General features: G+C 33.7%; 1 protein-coding gene across 1 annotated transcript; it reads right to left on the reverse strand.

Moving 5' to 3' along the window:
• Positions 1-764: 764 nt before the first annotated feature.
• On the reverse strand, positions 765-5,286 carry LOC112033771 (serine carboxypeptidase 24). The gene is given in 9 exon segments (XM_024066545.2): positions 765-908; positions 1,038-1,143; positions 3,009-3,104; positions 3,334-3,734; positions 3,817-3,902; positions 3,997-4,089; positions 4,181-4,276; positions 4,383-4,490; positions 5,019-5,286. Coding segments are annotated over 9 exon segments (1,392 nt in total). The 5' UTR covers positions 5,281-5,286.
• Between the last annotated feature and the right edge of the window lie 15,675 nt (positions 5,287-20,961).

The following is a 20,961-nucleotide window of genomic DNA, read 5'->3' on the forward strand; positions in this document are numbered from 1 at the left end:
GATAAAGTTGTACATCGCACGGGTATTATGCTAGTATATTTAGAAAAGAAGGAAAAATTTTTAAACTATTTAATTGGTTAATAGGGGGTCTGTCAACCTTCCAATTGTGCAGAATCTTTAAAAATGTTGGAAATTAAAGTGTCCAATTGGTTTAGGGTTTATGCATATACTTATTAAAAAAAACATATATGTTTTCCATTAGGTGCAGAAACTTTCGCTTTTAGTTAATGAGGCGTACACGGACGCACATCAGAAGTGTCTAGGTGAGAAGTTCAGTTTTTTTGTGATTGAAACTCTTCTACCACCTTTGCTATAAAACCGAAAGTCTCAGGCCTTATATTATTCAGACCATGAGGAAGGGTGAGTGATCTTGCCAAGAGCTTGGGAATGCCTCCAGGCCTCGGTGAGGGTTTAGAGTAATTATTTCTTCATCACACACTGTTATCTGCGATGCACTTCAATTGCTTTTGGTCCTTAATTTAGGATTGAAATCGGGTTACTCGGTTTTCTAAATTAACTGGCATGACACATAGGGAAGGGAAGCCATTAGTGAAAATGCCACGGTTTATCCTCTCAATCTTCTCAAACAAGGTTAAGATTTTATTTTTTGGATTTGTGACTTGAAATGGAGAGGATCTTGTTACATATATAGAGGCACTAATTTTGGCTTTGTAATATATCAATCCAAATCATGAAACAATCACACTTAAATAAGTTGCTCAAAGATAATCAATTTTCTTTAGTTATCATCCCCAAGTAATTTGTCAAGATTTTGGCAATTCCTTCCCTGCCAAAAAAGATTTGAAAAGAATGAGTGCTCGGTTGGGTTGAGATTTTGGAACCTCGTGGCCAGCCCCTCTCACTGTAGCAAAAGTTAGCTGATCGTAGACCTCTGTCCATCCTCCTACCTATAAAAGAAGTTTAATTTTCAGATTAGTGTAACATTTCTTTGTGAATATTTATCTACCTATCTATATATTTTTGATAGTGTGTTCAAGGTTTTGACTGATTTTTGGTAAGAAATTGTGTTTTATTACCTGATCATCTGCATACCATGGATACCACTTAGTTTTAACTGTGAGATTGAGATGGTTGAGGGCTAGCCTAGTGCTAATCACTGGAACCACTGAATCTGTGTCCCCACTGCATCAACACAGAAGCAATTGCCTTAAAAATTAAATCTTTCTCTTTGTTTCTACATCTTAATTACTTTTCAAATCAAAAGCAATTGCATTTACACTACTGTTTAATTTGTATCACCACAACCTTTCATGTAGCCAAAGCTTCATAATATTTATTATGCTTATTTGTTTGTTTCGATGTGGAATTGAGTATGTTTATAAACAAAAGCTTTAGGCTATAAACAGTAAGTTATCAATAATGCATGGGAGGCAAACGCAATGGATCATAATATGCATGCAAGATTTTATAAATAAAGAAAAAAGAAAAAAAAATTGCATGCAAGAGCCGCATATAGAGTATAGACTACAGAGTGATAACAGATAACCAATTTCTCTCATAATTACGATAAAGCATTCAATCTTAAGTTGTTTAAAATATAAATTGTAGCTAAAGGACTCTGGCTATAAATTTGAAGTTTGGTACAGCAAGAAGTGTACAAGCTAGGAAGATGGCTAGGCAAACCCAAGTTTATGGCCTTTCAAATCAAGAGATGAAATCTATAGTGAAGGAACTACCGACACTAATATTAAAGTAATTCTAGTATCACATAAAAAATCATAATTTTTACAATAATTATTTTACATGATAAATTGTAATTAATTGTCTATCATTTTCATATGAACCACTTTTTTTTTTTCTCCACTCACATTCTGTTACATCACAATTATGAGGAGAATTTGTAAAAAATTTTGTAATCTTAGACTGTTTTCTAATGTTAAATTTTCATTGGGATGTTATGTGACTAGACATTGTGAAATTGATTTTCAACAAAAGGGTATGGAGCAAGGATATTGTTCAGACTATCAATGACTTTTAATTGCTCAGAGCCATAGAGGCCTAAAAGTACGAGTAGAGTGCCTCTTTTTGTGCGGAAAATGTATCAAATATCAGGTCAGGGAAGATGATTTAATGGGTCATAACCTAATACAAATTGTTTTACAGTGCGCATGTTAATGAATCAGGAAGAAGGTTAGAGAATTGTTCTTCTTCTTTGATGGGTTGTATCCAAATTTTATTCGTACAGGTTTTCTTAAATGGGTCGACTAATGTATGTTCTTACTACATATATTAATTATTCATTTTTAATAACATTTTATAGGAAATTAAAAAAGTTATCAAAAAATTAATAAATTTTTCATTTTTTCAGTCTTAAAAAGAAACATAAGAGTTGTTTGGTAGGGTGTTTTGAGTAACAGTTTTTAGTGTTTAAACAACATTATACGTATTTTTACATACTTTTTCACTCACACTTATTTTTAAAAAATACAAACAATATTACTAAAATAACATTACTAAATAACTATAGTCTTGTAGTCTCTTAATATTGTCTTGTCACTTGTAGTTGTACGTGGTCCAATCAAAGTCACCGGCCGAAAATTACTTACAACGAGATGCTAAAGCCAATGTTTACCTAGTGACTGTGACAGCCAGTACCCAGGTACAAATATTGATCTGTGGCAATTTAGTGCACAAAACCCAAGAAAATTCTTCATCGAGATTGTACCATATTGTGCCAAATTATGATGGAGAAGCTCCCCAATAGAACTTCAAACACGTGGACTAGTAGACAACAAACAACTTGCCTTTCCCTTTTACTTCCAAGGAACACAACTTACGCTACCCAAAATACTTTGGGGAAATCAATATTTCTATTCTAGTTTTCAAGGACGAGAAAAAAAAAGTTAGACAATGGTGAAATTTTTGCCGAGTTTTATCGTTTCTAATGCATTGTGATATATAATTTATTTATTCATATCTATTTATAAAAAGTTCAAAGTTTACTTTAATTACAAAAATTTCTATCCCTAGAATTTAAAAACTTTTACCTGAAAACCCAGATTCTTAGATCAGCTGCAAACAACTTCTTGTATGTCGGCAACATAGAAAATTCAGAATCTGTCCAATTGTCATGGATACCAACGCTGCACAATAGAAAAGTATATATAAGCATTAGATGCATTCATCAAACACTTAGGTTTATGTTTTCAATTTTGAAAATAAACAAACAAAGTTAATAACCTTATGGCTCAACTCACATTTTCATTAATGTCTCTAAAGAAGATATCTAGGTTCAAATCACTCTCTCCCAATTATCAAATTATTAAAAAGTAAATACATAAACAAAAAGTATCGAGTTGTTAAATAGAAAACCTGTGAGCAATCCAGTTGTGAAGAATTCCGGTAACATTTGCATGCATTGCCTTTTGCACTTCCGGTAGATTATAATACTTCTCCGCATAATGCACAGCACATGGATCGTACCCAGAAACCCTTCGATGCAATAGAGTATTTTTGAGCCTTGGAGGAGCCCAAGTATCATTAATCGATGTGACGCAAGGTGTTGTATAAATACTGTATTTATCTACGAATCCAAGCTCATATTGCTCGGCAATTATCTGTGCACCATTACATACCGATGATAGATTTACCTCCTTGAAATTGCATTTCTTGAGAATATCTTGGTAGCTTCTATCAGATATCATTGAGTGGGTCCAGTAATATGTTATAATTCCAATGTTGTCATAGTAATGATCAAATACTGGATTCCCCACCTGCATAATTTGATTGAAATTTTTTAATTAGAGTTATTATCAAACTTGGCGTTCAAATTTGGGTTAATTATGTGTTGCTTACTATAAATCCTTTAAAGTTGAAGGCGGGTTGCAAGAGTGCCTTATTATATTCGACAATTTTCTCTGCCAACTGGGGAACATAATGCCCTATAAAAAGAATGAAAACATTAGCTTAAGATTATTTAGAATTACTCATAATTATGTAATAATAAGTTATTAGTTATTTGTTGCATATATATACCAGCATAGCTCTCCCCAGCAATGTAGAATTCTCGATGTTTGTATTGTGGAAATCTTGACATCCATCGAATTAGAAATACTAGAGCATCCTCAGCTGTGTCACAAAATTGGTAACGCGTAGGATTCACTTACATCATAATTTTATGGAAATTAAATAATAATAAAAAATCATCAAAATCTAGTACCAGTTCGTTTATCTCCGTGATCTTTAAGATTGGAGCTTGTATTTGTGTATGAGAAACCAACACCAGCAGGCGATTCAAGAAATAAAAGATTCGCTTCTGTGAGCACAAAATGTAAAGACGTAATAAATTTTAGCCACAAATTAGCAAAGATAAAGGTTTACCAACTTGTTGAATATTAATTATTTTGAATAGTGGTTGTTACCTCTATTCCATCAATACTCATTGAGATAAAGAGATGAACCGGTACTATTAATCCTAAATGGCCCAATTTCCTCCGATGCTCCAAATGCCACTGATGAAGCACCTGGCCCTGCACAATTATGCAATGTATAATTATTAATTAGATGATTCGGGTCAATCTTTTGTGAAGTTAAGCCATGTGGTAGGTACAAAATAGAGTAGTGATCATTTGTTAAGTAGCATAATTTTAGTATAGTTACAAGTTAGTAACGAAAGATGTGTTTTGTTAGCGAATTCCCTTAAGAAAATTGTTAATAAACCATTTAAAAAAAAATTATACCACTTTTATAGGTAATATAAAATCTTGTCAAAAAAATTAGTTATATTTTTCTTTTCCTAAAAAAAGTTTCTAAAATTTTTTCAAAACAAATTCCCTTAGGGCATCCATTAATTTTTCACATGAAGGATAACAAAATACATATAACCGTATAACCTTTCTACTTAAAAAAAAAAAAAAATATTTATGAGTTTCTGTAGTTGTGTACAACCTTTTCACAAATATATTGAAGCACCTATGAGGTTATCCTATCACCCTAGATTTACAAAAGAATAGTAGTCGGTGGAAATTAAAAGAAAGTGAGAAAAAAGCTAAACTAACCTCCATTGAGCCAAAGAACAAGAGGTTTCTTTTCAGGGAAAGAAGTGGCTTCAGTCAACCAGTAGAAGAGAGCTCGTCCATGTTGCTCGTTGACTGTAACGTAGCCAGAAAATTGAGAAAATGTGACTGGTGGTTGTCCAGGCAGTGCCGAAATTCGATCTAGCTCTTGTTGTTTTGGCAAGGTAGCAATGGCAGTGGTGATGGTTGAAGAGAAAAAGAGTAAGGACATGAAGAGTTTAAGGACTACACTTTGGAACGCCATTGGACCCTCCAGCAAGCCAACTGATCCAGGCATCATGATACCTGGATCCGAACTTAGTTAATAAGCCAGCACAATATCATAAATGCATCACAGGAGATCTCTCACTTAGGATTACAATAGTAATCATTCAGTAATTTGGAACTATAGTGACATAGTATTTTCCTTCTCACGTAATTGTAGATGTTGCTAATTAAATTCATGCAAAAGAAGGAAATATTATTTCGCTGTATTTTTGGAATATCTAATGATTTTTAGTTTACAAATACAATGTATCAACTACCAAGCCACTGGTGCTATTCTCACTCATTTATTTGAGAGGTTGAGATAAAATTACCAAAGTTTAAATTTAATTTTATAGGCCCATTTGTTCAAAGTTTAACCAAGTTTTAGGATGATATATACTAACTCAGTTAATTGAAAGGTTGAGTCAAACCAAGTTTTTTATGTTTGGTTTAGAAAATTTGGTTTTATAAAGGAATGTCACTTAGCACATAGGGTGGGTTTGGTTGGGGATGGAAAAGTTGGAGAATAGAAATTGGGGAGATGATGGAAAAGTTTTAGTTTTCTTTATTTGTATTTGGTGAGGATGGAAAAGTGAAGAGATAGAAAATAAAATTTGTATAAATTTACTCACATGTCCCTATTACGTAACTTTTTTTTTATATAAATATTTTATAACCGGGAAAAAAAAATTTGTTTTGGAATAAAATAAGCAAGCCAAACATTTAGAAAATAACCCATAAAAAGAAAGAAAAAAAAAGAAGAAGAAAAAAAACTGGTGGGCCAACCAACCTTTTCTCTCCAATTGTAGTGGGGGGGAGGAGGGTGTTGGGGGAGGGGCTGAAAAATGGTGGGTCCAGGAAGAAAACAATTGAGCCCCACCATTTACTCTCCCCCGTCCCCCCAAATCACTCCAACCAAACACTCTTCTCACCTAAAATCTCTCATATTTCTCTCTTCCATTTTTTACCCTCCCTATTTTCACTTCAATCAAATGCACCAAAAGTCCTATACATTGTCTGTTGGAAAACTTGCATCAAATGCAAAATAAGATAGCGAAAGCAACATAAAAATCTACTTCATTCATGAGAAATAGCATACAATCTTGAATTCTAGAACAAAAAATAGAAAGCATACCTTAATGTGGTGATTCTAAGAAACAAAGTAGATGATCAATCTCAAAAACCGTTCAACCTTTACCCCAATTCCACACAGTGCTCAAGATGTGTGTTCAATTCTTTGTACGTTTTATTAAGATCTTTCTAAGGATTAAGTAGTAAAGGAAGATATTTTGGGTTGAATTTGAGGCCAACCCGGCCTCCAAGAAGTGTGGAAGAGATAAGAGAGGGAATAAGGGAGATTAGGTAATGGCTTGGGTTAATTCTTCAATGATTCCATTATTGAGATCCTTGTTCCTTTTATACAATTCAGTTGCCAGCAATTTGTAACAATTCTGGTATTCCTAGCCAACTAATTAACCAAGTAAGTACTTTCAATTTAGTTGCTTGCTATTTGTATCCAATTCTAGTTTTCCTAGCAAACTAACGAACTAACTACATTCTCAATTACAATATATTATTACACATCAATCTATTAAAAATCAGCACAACTTTGACACATATAAGTAACCTCCTAACTAAAGTACACTCATTTGTGACAGCTTCCCGCAACTAACGTCATGCTGACCTTAACAAGTTCTTTTTCTTGTGTTGTGAAAAGTTTGTTTGAAGAGGGATACAAGAGAAAACTGTTTTCTTTCCTTTTAATTGCACACTAGCAACAGATTCCCGTGATGCGTGAATATATGTGTGTGTATATATATATATATTATAACATGTAATGAGGAGTAATATATGTTGGGGCAAACACAATAATAATAGAATAACACAAATTTATACAATTCAGTTGCCAGCAATTTGTAACAATTCTGGTATTCCTAGCCAACTAATTAACCAAGTAAGTACTTTCAATTTAGTTGCTTGCTATTTGTATCCAATTCTAGTTTTCCTAGCAAACTAACGAACTAACTACATTCTCAATTACAATATATTATTACACATCAATCTATTAAAAATCAGCACAACTTTGACACATATAAGTAACCTCCTAACTAAAGTACACTCATTTGTGACAGCTTCCCGCAACTAACGTCATGCTGACCTTAACAAGTTCTTTTTCTTGTGTTGTGAAAAGTTTGTTTGAAGAGGGATACAAGAGAAAACTGTTTTCTTTCCTTTTAATTGCACACTAGCAACAGATTCCCGTGATGCGTGAATATATGTGTGTGTATATATATATATATTATAACATGTAATGAGGAGTAATATATGTTGGGGCAAACACAATAATAATAGAATAACACAACGAGAAACCGAATAATACTTCTGAATATTATTAATTTAAAAATAAAAATTATACAACACTGTTTGGACTGAGGCACGACATTTGCTCTCTTTAAGGAGATTCAAGCTCTTGGTTGGCTAAATTTTGTAACCGGTGCAGACCTTCTCTAACTTGTCTCTCTCAGGGTACAAAAGCCCAACAAGTGTCGTATGACTAGAACAACCTCTGCATAAAGTGTTCAAGCTTAAAGCTTTACCAAAAAGAACACCATTTTTTGCCAAGAACCTCTCTATTTTTTGTGTGTATATTGTATATTGCAGTAACTTGGATTGCGTCTAAATGAGTCTATTTAAAGGCTAAATGGGCTTCACGAAATTACTACCCAAATTAATCTGATTAATTAGGTCCATTATTCTGTTGCTGGATATTAATTTGATGGGCTGGAGTTACACAATTAATGGTGAGATAAGGAGTTTCTAAAGAATGAAAAGACCCAAACGGATAGTCCATTAAGTGGCTTAATGGCTTTTCATTTTCCATAATAAAAATGGAGTATTAATTCAGGTCATTTACTCAACAATGGATATGGTAATTATTTTAAGATGATTCATGTTAGCCCATTAATCACTACAATTAAAAAGTACAAAATAGTCTTTCTCCTTTTCAATGTGGGATCAAACATTTTCACTAACTACTCATCTTCCATATTCACTCCCACATCTATTACATTTATGTTATAATATTTATTTATTTTTAATTAATTAATATTAAAATGCTCCAACAATCCCCACTCATTTTAATATTATTATTATTATTATTATTTTTAGTTAAAGAGAGATTACTAGGAAAAAACAGGTCACTATGTATCATGAGGGTGTGCTCTGCATTGAACTTTCACTTAGTAAAATAGCGATCTCAACTCTATAGTCGTAGTGGTTTCTGACTTGAACTAGGACTGCTTTAGGGAAATTAAGCGTCATTGCTTACACACAACAACCCAGGTGTTGACATGAGCTTTTATAGCTAGTACTTTACGGCCGTGTGCTGATCCTAGTTTCATGAATGTATTTGAGATTAAGTCCAAATCTCATAGGGAGTGGTTCCACCCCTACACTCACATAGGTGAAATTTCATCAAGGGTGCTCCTGTAATTTTGACACCCCATTCATATAAGCTACAAATTTCATTAAGAGTTTTTTACTTGACCTTTCCACATTATATGATAAATGCACTTACATCATATGGATGAACAATTTAAAAAATTATTTACAAAATAAATAATTAAAAAAAATAAATAATGCATTTCTTACGACCGTCGTATGATTTGTTTTTCCCATTGAACCCAATTCTCAGGATCTTTGGTCCTTCGGTTGGGTATTCTTATACATGGCTTATGATTCTATGGACTTTAATCCCATCCCCTTCGATGTATTCCAGACCCTATCTTTTGCCAAGGTCTTGGTAAATGGATCTACAAGATTATCATTATATTTAATATAATCCACAGTTATGATGTCACTACTCAAATAAGATCGCACGGTACTGTGCTTTCTTCTTATAGGTCTGAATTTACCATTGTAGTAACGGTTTTTAACTCTACCAATTGCGGCAGTGCTATCACAATGAATTAATATAGGTGGAATTGGTTTTTCCCAAAACGGAATTAGCAATTATTGTTTGCTTTTTAGACTTCCAACAAATAGCACCACTACCTAAGGTAAAAACATATCTAGTGGTAGAGAGAGAATCACCTGACAAAGTATTCCAATCGGCATCACTAAAAGCTTCAATCACAACAGGGTACTTTTTATCAAATAAACCATAACTTTTGGTACCAATTAAATATATCATGACTCGCTCAATAGCTAGCCAATGATCTTTACTAGACTTGTTAGTAAATCTGCTTAGCATTCCTACCCCATATGCAATGTCAGGTCTAGTACAATTAGTAGCATAACGCAAACCACCAATGATACTAGCATAATCATTTTGATTAAAAATCTCATCATCATTATTCACAGGAAATAAATGAACGCTAGAATCAAAAGGAGTGGCTACACTTTTGTAATCATGAAAATTATATTTTCTCAACATAATGTGATTGATCAAGAAATATTCCATCACATGTTTTTGTAATTTTCATGCCCAAAATAAAACTAGCCTCACCAAGATCTTTCATATAAAAATGGCTTTTAAGCATATTTTGTCTCATTTATAACATGCATATTTGAGCCAAAAATCAACATATCATCCACATAGAGGCTAATAATAGCATGTAAATTATTCAATGATTTAGAATAAATACATTTATCACATTCATTTGATTTATAACCATTCTCAATCATGCAAGAATCAAAAATTTCATGCCACTGCTTAGGTGGTTTTAAGCCATATAGAGATTTAGTTAGCTTACATACCTTGCTTTCTTGTCCAGGCTCTACAAAACCTTCGGGTTGATGCATATAAATCTTTTCCTCTAGGTCCCCATTTAGAAAATCAATTTTTACATCCATTTAATGAATTTTCAAATAAAAAATTGCAGCAATAGCAATTAACAATCTAATAGATGTAATTATTGTTACCAAAGAAAATGTATCAAAGAAATCAAGATCAACTTTTTGTTTAAAGCCTTTTGCAACAAGTCTCACTTTAAATTTATCTATTGATCCATCCGGTTTCAACTTTTTTCTAAGGATCCATTTACAACCTATGGTATTACAACATGATGGAAGATCTACTAATTTCCAAGTTTTATTAGAAATTAGAGATTCCATCTCGTCATTTACACCCTCTTCCAAAATATAGCATCAGGTGATGTTAATGCCTCTTTTAAATTTTGGGGATTTTCCTCCATGTTAAAAACATAATAATCAGGACCAAAATCCTTTTCAACTCTAGCTCTTTTACTCCTTCTAGGTTCGATTTCAAAATTTTCTTGATTTTGTAAATGAGAAGTAAAAGAAGTAGTTTGTGACAAAGTATTTTCTTCACCCCTACTATTTTTTAATTTAAAAGGAAATTTTTCTTCATGAAAAGTTGCATCACCAGATTCAAAAATTATTTTGTTTTCAAGATCAAAAAAATCTATAGGTTGCACTATTAATCCATTAACCAAGAAAAGCACATGTATTAGCTGTTATACCTATTTTAGGAATTTTAGGGTTAGTAAGAGGCTGTTTGGTTCACTAGTTTTCATGACTCAATTCTCTGTTTCCATAACTCAATTCTAAAAAATGGTGGGACCCATAGCAAAATACTCGTTTGCCTGCATAATTTCTTTGTTTTCATAACTTTGTTTCCAATACTCAATTCTCTGATTTTTGAGTTATGAGTTATGGAAACTGAAAACAGCCAAAATGTGTTTTCAATTTCTAATTCTCATAACTCAATGACATTTTTGTAATTAAACACACATAAGGGACCTATAAACAGTACCAGCCGCACCTTTTGACCACCTTTTGACTTTTTTTTTTTCTCCTCGGTGGGTTGGCTATTCGGTTCTTTTTTTTTCTTCTTCTTCTTCTTCATCTTCTTGCACTAGTTCAGTCTTCATGTTCTGGGTTTTTTTTTTTTTTTTTAGAGATTGGGTATTGTAAAAAAAAAAAAACTGTAACAGTGACAGGTATGAGGCCCACAAATAGTGTGAAAAATATTGAGTGATGGGAAGTGAGTGATGGTGCCAAACAAACATGATATTTTAGAGTGATGGGTGATGAGTGATGAGTTATGAGTGATGGAAATTGAGTGACGGAAATTGAGTGACCAAAAAAAAGCATCCAAACAACCTCTAAGCTTTACATAAGCAAGACAACCCCATACTCTCAAATATCCCAAAATTTTCTTATGTCCTTTCCACATCTCAAAAGGTGTGGTATGTGATTTTTTATGTGGCACCCTATTCAAAACATGACATGAAATTAAAATAGCTTCACCCCAAACATAATAAGGATTGTTTGAGCTTTTTTTTCTCACAACCCTAAACATAATAAGGATTATTTTAAGGGCCGTCAAAGGTTGCGCGAGTGTGAAGCAAAGTTTTGTTCATGCAAATTGTGACCGGAGATAGAATTTGCCCTAATTCATCTTTCTTTTGAATAAGCTGCTGTGTTTGTATACCGTAGGGTTTTATGACCAAAGAGTTTCTTGATCTTTATCATGTGATGAACTGAAGAACTTTGCAGTCAATATCTTTGTCTAGTTGGTGATTAAGTCATGTACTGGGAGCCATGCATTGAATGAAGAGACTGTTACTACAGAACAAGTCCAATTGGGTATTGGGGTAAGAATTCAATTGTAGGTTGGTATAAGGTACTAGGATTCTTTTATTTGTAACCCCTTCTTGTGATAATAGTGGATTTTCGGGAGTGCTGATCTTAAATTCACCTTGTGGGGTTTTGCCTCGATGGTTTTCCCCATTCGTAAACAAATCACCTGTGTCAAATTTATTTTCCGCTGCATTTAGTTTAATTGGTGATTTTTTTGTGCTACCACGTGTATTGCATGCTAATTAAATTAATTAATTATCTTGGTTAATTAATTGGTTAATTCATCATAAGAGGTCAATATATTCTTGGCCTATCAACTTTTATGAGACCTTTTTGTAATCTTAGCTTAACTACAAGTTTCACATTTTTCAAAATCTTTTGACAGTCTTGAAAGTAATCCTAAACTACTCATGATTCCCACATATCTACTATTTATATGACACAAAAGAGCATGCCAAAAATTAATAGAAGAAAGCATATAAACTAAACTAGTAGATGCTTTATTATTCTCAATATTCAATTTAAATATTCCATTACAAGCATAATCCTTGCTCATAAATAATCCATTTTTAGTGATTACATAATTATTAGATTCCATAATTTGTTTGAAACTAGCCTTGTTAGACAAAAAACTTGACATCAAATTCTTCCTCATGAACGGAGTGTAAAGTATATCTTTCAATGTGAGCACACATCCAGAAGTGAATTTCAATTCAACCTAACCACTCCCAAGGACCTTGGTTTTGCTAGAGTCATCAAGCATAACAGTTTTTTTTTTCTTCTTCAAAAAAAGTGTACAACTTGAACCAATTTTTGTCATAGCAGACGTGCCTATTAGCACCAGATTCACGTTTTTGAAATTTGCAAAATCGAGCAATATGCTCACTCTTGCCATAGACAAAATGGGATCTATTAAATTGATCTTGTGAAGAGGGTCCTTGGTTCTTATTGTAATTTTTATTCAGGTTTCCCCTTCCTTAAGGTCTATTATTATTTTTAAAAACTCTCTTTTTAGGCTTCAATTGACCATTTCTAGGAAAATTATTTTTGGGCATATTATTATTGGCTGAAATAAGGTTTACCTTTGTAGTGGAATTACCATTGCTCTCTTGTGTCATGAGTGCATTTTGTCCTCTAGCCTCCTCCTTCATACAGATGCGTGTGATCAAAGTCTCCTCAAGGTAAAATGAATTCACTATGAAAGAATTGAAGTTTACACAATAGCGACTTAGACCACTAATATCCTATTGTTACCTCGAGTAGGAAACTTACTACCATGACCATGTGATAGCTCTGAGTTCACAGACTACTTCTTTCTTGAATTCCCAGCAGCACAAGCACTCCCCCTTGTATATCTTTAAACTCTTGAATCTGCAACTGAATGATCACCAAACTCTTAACATTAATCTTGAGAGTGAAAATCTTAAGTATGTATGAAGGCAAACACCTCTAGAACTCACAAGAGATTCACACACACAGTATAAAAAGCAACCTTAGAGAGCTTTTGGGTACAAAACCCTAGGTCTATAAAAGAGGCACAAGATGCACTCTAATCTCTCTAAAAAACTTATAAAAATGGTTTATGGTTTCCTTTATATATAGGAATGTTTTACTTGAAAACTAATACGTTTAAGTAGAGTTTGGGCTAAACTAGAATTCCGTAGAAAAATAAATCTACACGTGGTCCGATCGATCAAGTCTAATTTTCAATCGATCGAGCCTTGCAGATTTAGTCCAATAAATTCTGCAATCACTCAATTCTAATTTTACAAATAACATACTTTGAGCAAGCCTAAACCTAGTCTTTATGTTTTGATCATGGTTTGCCAACAATAATACAAATTGAATTTCTAATACATTAGTCCCTAAGGTCTTAGAACCTAACATGAGGGCTAGCACATTCAAAACATGGAAGCTATTTTAACTAATAAGCATTTATATAGGAGCTATTTTTGCTCTTAAACAACCAAAAAGCATGCTTTATTGGAATTGCTATATTATCTAAGTTTTTTTAGCAACGTGCTACGTCATCTCAATGCCAGCCCCACAACAGATGCAGTTGATGCAGTCGCTTAAGGCCTCATGTAGAAAGAAGGCCCCCAAATTTTAACTATAGGGTTTAAAAAAAAAAAAATTTTAATTAAGCCTAAATATTAGCTAACAAATAAATTTTTTTTTATCAAATGAAAGATGAAAAAAAGAGAAAAAAAATGCTACTTTCACAACATTTTTACAAAAACTCCAAAGTAGAAAGTTGTCACAGGTTGTTATTGATGGAAAAAAAATAGTTCTAGTAGTAGTTTCAAATTAGAATTAGTAACAATTTAACACCTAGGATTTGTTGTAAAAAATATTGTGAATGTAGCACTTTGCAAAAAAAGAAAAAAAAAAAGAGCAACACACACACACACACATAAAATCACAACATTTTTCACAATAGTTGAGTTGACAAACTTTTATTAATTCTTACTTAGGTCGATCACTAACATCATTTTTTTACTTACCATAATTAATCTACCACATCAATAGGTGTGAAAATTTTAGACAAATTTTTTGTGTCTATGTCTATAGACTTTCTAAAAAAAAAAATTTACGTGGTTCATGTTAATTAGTAATAATTTTGCATACAAAATAAGATAGTAGAGTTTAAGTAATATTTAATTTTTTTAATTCAAATATATATATATATATATATATTGTAGGGCCATAGAAATTTGGCGGCCCAAAGTCACTTAGAATGGTGAAATTTGTGCTACCCAGTTAGGCCCAAACTAATAGATATTTGTAAAGAGAGTGGGGTAAAACAAGTTGGGCTTATCCCGAGGATTCAAAAAGAGAGGAAATGAACGAAAGTCAAATATTAATTATATACATGGTTCTTTACAATCTCGCCCAAGGTCAATGTTCTTGGCGAGGATGTACCATGTTCTCTCTCTCTCTCTCCCCCTTTCCATCACTATTCTTGTTCTAATCTTGTTTTTCTCCTTTTTTCAAGATCCATTCATCTGGAAGTCCTATTTCTTTATATACTTCTAAGCTTATTGCATCCTAGCCCTCCATCTACAATTCTCTAGATTCTCCTTAGGACACTTGTCCCTTTAAACTTTTCTTGAAGGTGGTAGAAGGAGTTGCTTAGCTGTGAGTTCTACTATTCAGGTCACTTTCTCATCAATGCAGCTGATAAAACTGTTGCTAGTCATTTAATACGGAGACAGTAGGTGAGCTTTCACTGGAAACTTCCTTTACCTACCTTGACTCTATCTCTAAACACCATCCTTTCCATTCGGACTTCTAGGAAGTATTTTGTCTCTTCTCCTCCTATCCTCGGGCGAATCCCCTCCTCAGGCTTAGAATGCTTTTATAATGATAATCACAGTTTATTGTATCTATTAGGATATATGTGAATCATGTTAGGAACATATGTCAATATAGAATTGGCTAATCTTTTGACTAAACGCACTTTACCTGTAATTGGGTAAATCTAGGATGTGTTTAATACTTCAAGGAATAAGGTTTCAAATTCAAGTGTTAAAACTATGCAAGTCTGTCCAAGAATCAAGTGGAGAAGTGATAAATTTTAAAACTCGACAGCTAGTATCTATTGAGGTTTAAAAAGCTGTTTCAGCCCGATGCTCAACAGCTGCGCGATAAATAGGGAATCTATTGAGGTTTATGAAAATCAGTTTTTCAAATTTGATTTCACTCCAATCCGTGAATAGATGTTTGGGATTTCTTTTCTCACAACCCTAAACATGTATAAAAATTGTTTTAAGAGCCGTCACAGCTAATGCAACTCAATGCAAAAAGTTTTTCATAAGCATATTGTGAACCAGAAACATATGCCCTAGTTTATCTTTCTATTCAAGAAACTGCTATATTTGTACACCATAGGGTTTTGAAACCAAGGAGTTTCGTGATCTTCATCGTGTGATAAACTGAAAAACTATGCAATTAACATCTTTCTCAAGTTGATGAGTGAGCTACGTACTAGGATCCGCGCATCGAATCGGTTAGTCATGTGCTGGGAGCCGTATATTGAAAGGAGAGATTGTCACTACAAAACAAGTCCAATTAGAAATTTGGGTAAAAGTTCAACTGTAGGTTGGTACAAGGTACTAGGATTTCTTTACTTGTAACCGCTTGTTGTGATAATAGTGAATTCTTGGGAGTGGTGACCTTAAAATCACCATGTGAGGTTTTTGCCGTGTAAGTTTTCCACATTCGTAAACAAATCACCATGTCAATTTATTTTCCGCTACATTTTAACTTAGTTAGTGATTTGTTTGTGCTATCACACTTATTGCATGCCAATTGAATTAATTAATTAACTTGGCTAATTAATTGGTTAATTAATCACAAGGGGTCAATACATTCTTGGCCTATCAGTATCATTCCTCGGTCCTCGGTCCTCGGGTCCCCACATATATATTTAAGGCCTCAATGTTAGTTTTCATCTTAAGCCCTAAATGCATCGAGCGGCCCCTACGTCATCTATAAATGCTCTCTCTCTCTCTCTCTCTCTCTCTCTCTCTCTCTCTCTCTCTCTCTCTCTCTCTCTCTCTCTCTCTCCATTTTTTTTTTTTTTTTTTGTCATTCTTGGATTTAATATTTTATTTATTTACAATTTAGATTATAGTTTTTCAATTTATTATATTATCCCTCTCAATCTATTATTATTTGATAATTTTATTAGAGGTTCAAGAGCTATAAATTTTACATATGAAATACAATTTATTAATTAATGTTGAAAATGATTTTATTTTTAGAAAATTTTTTTATTTGAAAGATTACTAAACATAATTTTTTGACACTTTTTTATGCTTTATTATTTTCTATTAACCTTATAAAAATGGTGAAAATTCATTTGAAAGTTGTTTAATTTTTTTAGACATATTTTTAGTAAAAATTTGTTAATTTTTTCCATTTTAATACATTTATTTGTATTTTATCATTATTAAATTAATTATAACATCATCACAGTTCGACCTTGGTTGAACCTCAGTTCGACCTTAAAAACCTTGAACCTTTCCTTTTTTCGGTTCATTAAACAGTCCGGGTCTGAAAACCATGCCTAAATCCAAAAGTAAAAGATAATATCAGCTAGAGAAAAAATAATAATAATAATAATAATAACAAAAAAAAAAATCAAATTTGTTTGTGGATAAAACCTTATAGGTTCAAGTAGTGGACTATGCACAATGCATTTCAAAATTGAACATAGAATACATAGCACTTTTGCATTCTTATTATAAAATATAAAAAAGATGGACACATAGCAACTAAGCATTTATTAGGTTTTGTCAAAAGCGTTTGTTTTATGAAAGCGCAAATTAGTGTGAAAACACTAGAGCTAGTTCAAACCCCAAATTTAAAATTATGTCTAGATTGCTTTTATTCTAACTTAACAAAATGCGGAATAAGAGTAAATATGCACAATGAACCGGTAACACAAATCTAAGCCATGTCCAACCACAATGAACAATAAATGAAAAGCTTAAAGAGTAGGGAAAAGAGATGCAAACACAAGATAACACCAAGACGTGTTATCAAAGAGGAAACCGAAGAACTCGGTGAAAAACCTCTCCGCGACCCTCCAAGTCGAAATCAATCCACTTGTGAATAAAATTGGAGTATATGAATAACAAAAGACCCTCTAAGCCTAGTCTATCCTATGTACTTAAGCCCTCCAAGCTCCTGCTACCAACGGACTTCTCGGAATCCTGTCTTCACTAGCTTTCCGAATCCCGCAATTCAGCCTGATTGCATCTGCCACTTAATGGCTCATTCCAATGTTTCCCAACAGCACCAAAACTTGACTCAACACTTAGATTGGGTATGGTAAGTGTTAGGGCTAAGAGCCTCTCAAGGATGTAGAGATTGAGAGGTAAGAGTAAAGGAAAACCAAAAGGAAATGTGTAGATGATTGTGGGTATAACAATCTCTAACTCTCAAGAGTATTTGCTAGGGTTTTCTCTCTAAAAACCACTTACATTTCGTGGGTAATGAGGATATATATAGTGTGGGTAAAGAATTTGGTAAAACACTTTTCCTTTTTGCCAAATAGAGAGTTTCGCGGGTACTTCACAAGATGGCATTTCTCGTGAAGTACTCACGAATTTGACAGCCTGGCATGACTCTTCAGCTTCCAGTCATGTGCTTCACACATGGCCTTTCACAGGTTACTCTTCTCACGAGCTAGTCGCAAATTGCACTGATCCATCTTTGAAGCTTGATTCTTCACCAATCTCTCACACTCATCCCTTACAAATAAACCCATATAAATACAGGGAAATGATTGAAGAAAATGCAATCAAATTTGGCACGGAATTAAAGCCAATAAAGGCTAGTTGGAAATCACAACTTTACAATCTCCTCCTTTGGCTATTCCATGACAAAACCCCTAAATAGACTCTAGACTTAAATGTGAGTTTGAGAATATAAGCAAAACTCACTCACACCTAAATCTAAAAGTTGTGAAGCACTTGAACCATATACACCTGTATCCTGAAACACTTGCACATAACAAATAAACTTCATTAAGCACGAGACAAGTAGAATACTAGGCATGTATAGAGAACAAGTAAAAAGCGATCAAGATAAACAAGAGATATGTGAACATATAGCATAACTTGATCATACAAGAACAATCATTAAGAAATGACCACAATGAACATTTAACTAGTAAATGATCATTCGGACACGCAATGCAATTAAAAGAAATGCAAAAATTAATTGCATGTCCAACAAACCACATGATGCATTAAAGAAACTAAAGGGAGAAACAATAGAAAACTAAAAGCATCAAGAAACGGCTATAAAAACCAAGGAACATAAAGTACTAAAGAAAAACTATGTTTTAAACCAATGGTTTTACTACTCCCCTTTAGGCTGTACTCCCCCTCAAGCTAATCTACTCCCCCTTTTTTACCAGAATGGCGAAAGGTCCTAGAAAGCATCGGACTTTGAGTTTGATTTTTCCAAGTATCAAATCAAGGCGGTCGAGTGCTCTAGCTTGTGTTTGAGAAGAAGGCTGTGGAGTATCCTCTAGTCCATGAGTGAATCGATCAATCTCATCTTCGGTGTTGCCACCTTCATCTATAGCTTCATCTCTTGGAATTTGTGCGGCACTATATTCTAGTCTAGGAATGTGAGCTTTACTCCGGGTCATAGTGTGCTCACTGATTGGCTCTTCCCTTTGCATGACTGGGAGTCCACTTGGAATCTTCACCCTTGCCTTTGATATTAGAGACCTGACAATGCTTGGAAATGGCAAAGTCATCCTCGACTTTCTTTTCTGAACGCACTTGACAAAGAGGTGGTAGATGTGACCACAAATATCAATCTCTTTGTGAGTGAAGAGATCATGGAGGAAGAGGGTCCTTGGCCCTGGCAAGGTTGTCGAATTCTTCACTAGATAAAGGTTGAAGATCATGATATAACCCTATTCCCTCATCTCAAGAGAGAAATTAATCATGTGCAAGGCTGTCTTCTTGGGCTGAACTCCAAGAACTTACACAAGAGGCTCAAGTTTATCTTTCCTCTCATCATAGTATAGAGAGGTATCTGGAGTCATTGAATGGATCTCTAATAGCTCTTGGATTGACTCTCTCGAGACAGTAAACTCTTTCCCTCTGACCTGGCAACTGATGTGGTTGTCTTCCACAATGCATTTGCAAAGAATTCCTTGATGATACACTCATATGCATCACTCGAGGGATCTAGCAATTTGGTCCATGTCCTCTCCTTGAACACCTTTGGAATGAATGTGTTCTCCAAGGATTCAATGTCCACACTCCTTTCCATGATGATTGTAGCATTCTTGTAGTGATCAATGTAGGCATTGTTTGCATCATCATTTCTGAATGAATCGAGGGAGTGATGAGGACGCTTTGCTAATTTCTTTGCAACTGACTTACAAGGAGACATCTACAAAAATAACAAACACACAAACCATACACAAACACGGTAACAAACTTGATTAGATACAAGTTAGTGCATAAACAAGAACAAATAGGAAAAACAATGTCCTAAAATGGAAATAGACAAACAATACATAGACACAAGAACATGTTATAAGTGCTAAAAGGTCTAAGAAGACTTGACTAGCATGAGTGAATGCAAAACATGTCAAGTGTTAGAGTGTGTGCATCAAGGGTGCATCTAGTGTGCATGTGAGATGCATGATCAATGCATGAACAAGCACTCATGGGGAAAAGTGTGTAAAACACACAAACAATGATCAAAATTTGCATAAACATGCATAATCATGGTAATCCCAAAAAATACCATATAGGCATTTTATCAAACACTTAGAGTGCACACACTACACTTGTATGTGAAACAATGCATGAACACATGTAAAACTTGCCTAAATACATGTTGAAATGCCACATGGGGCCAACAAAAACACAACCAAACACGATGGGACACAACCCAATAAAAAAAAATCAACAAGATTTAACAAAAATTAAATTTTCCCAATCCCATTCAAAATAACCTCAACCCTAAAATTTTAAGAATCTAAGACTTAATCTAAGGAATTAAAGGATAAAAGTTGTTAAAACATACCTTACAGAAGACTTAGAGATGAAATCCAAGGACTTTTGATTGAGATTTGAGAGAAAATGGTGTTTTAGGTTGAGAGAGGCACGAAGGAGGCAAAAATAAGATTTTGAAAATTGCCATTGTGTGCCCCTTTAAAAACTGGAAATCTGCTCATTTCGTGAGATTGCTACTCGCGAAGTTCTTGCGAGTTAGTTGTGAACTGCACTATCCATCTTTGAAGCTTGATTCTTCGCCAATCTCTCACACTCATCCCTTACAAATAAACCCACATAAATATAGGGAAATGATTGAAGAAAATACAATCAAATTTGGCACAGAATTAAAGCCAAAAAGGCTAGTTGGAAATCATAACTTTACATTTTATTTGGGTGGGTTGTACATAAAAACTAACAGTGGAGTGTTGTATCATTACCAGATTTCAAAGGGTGGACTGGGTTCCATGAAATTTTTTGGGGGGGCCAATTGGAATTGTTAAAGCCCAGCTTATTTTTGTAGAAGTGCAACATAT

This window comes from Quercus suber, unplaced genomic scaffold (genome assembly GCF_002906115.3).
Source record: "Quercus suber isolate HL8 unplaced genomic scaffold, Cork oak 2.0 scaffold_939, whole genome shotgun sequence".
In the NCBI taxonomy this organism is placed as follows: domain Eukaryota; kingdom Viridiplantae; phylum Streptophyta; class Magnoliopsida; order Fagales; family Fagaceae; genus Quercus; species Quercus suber.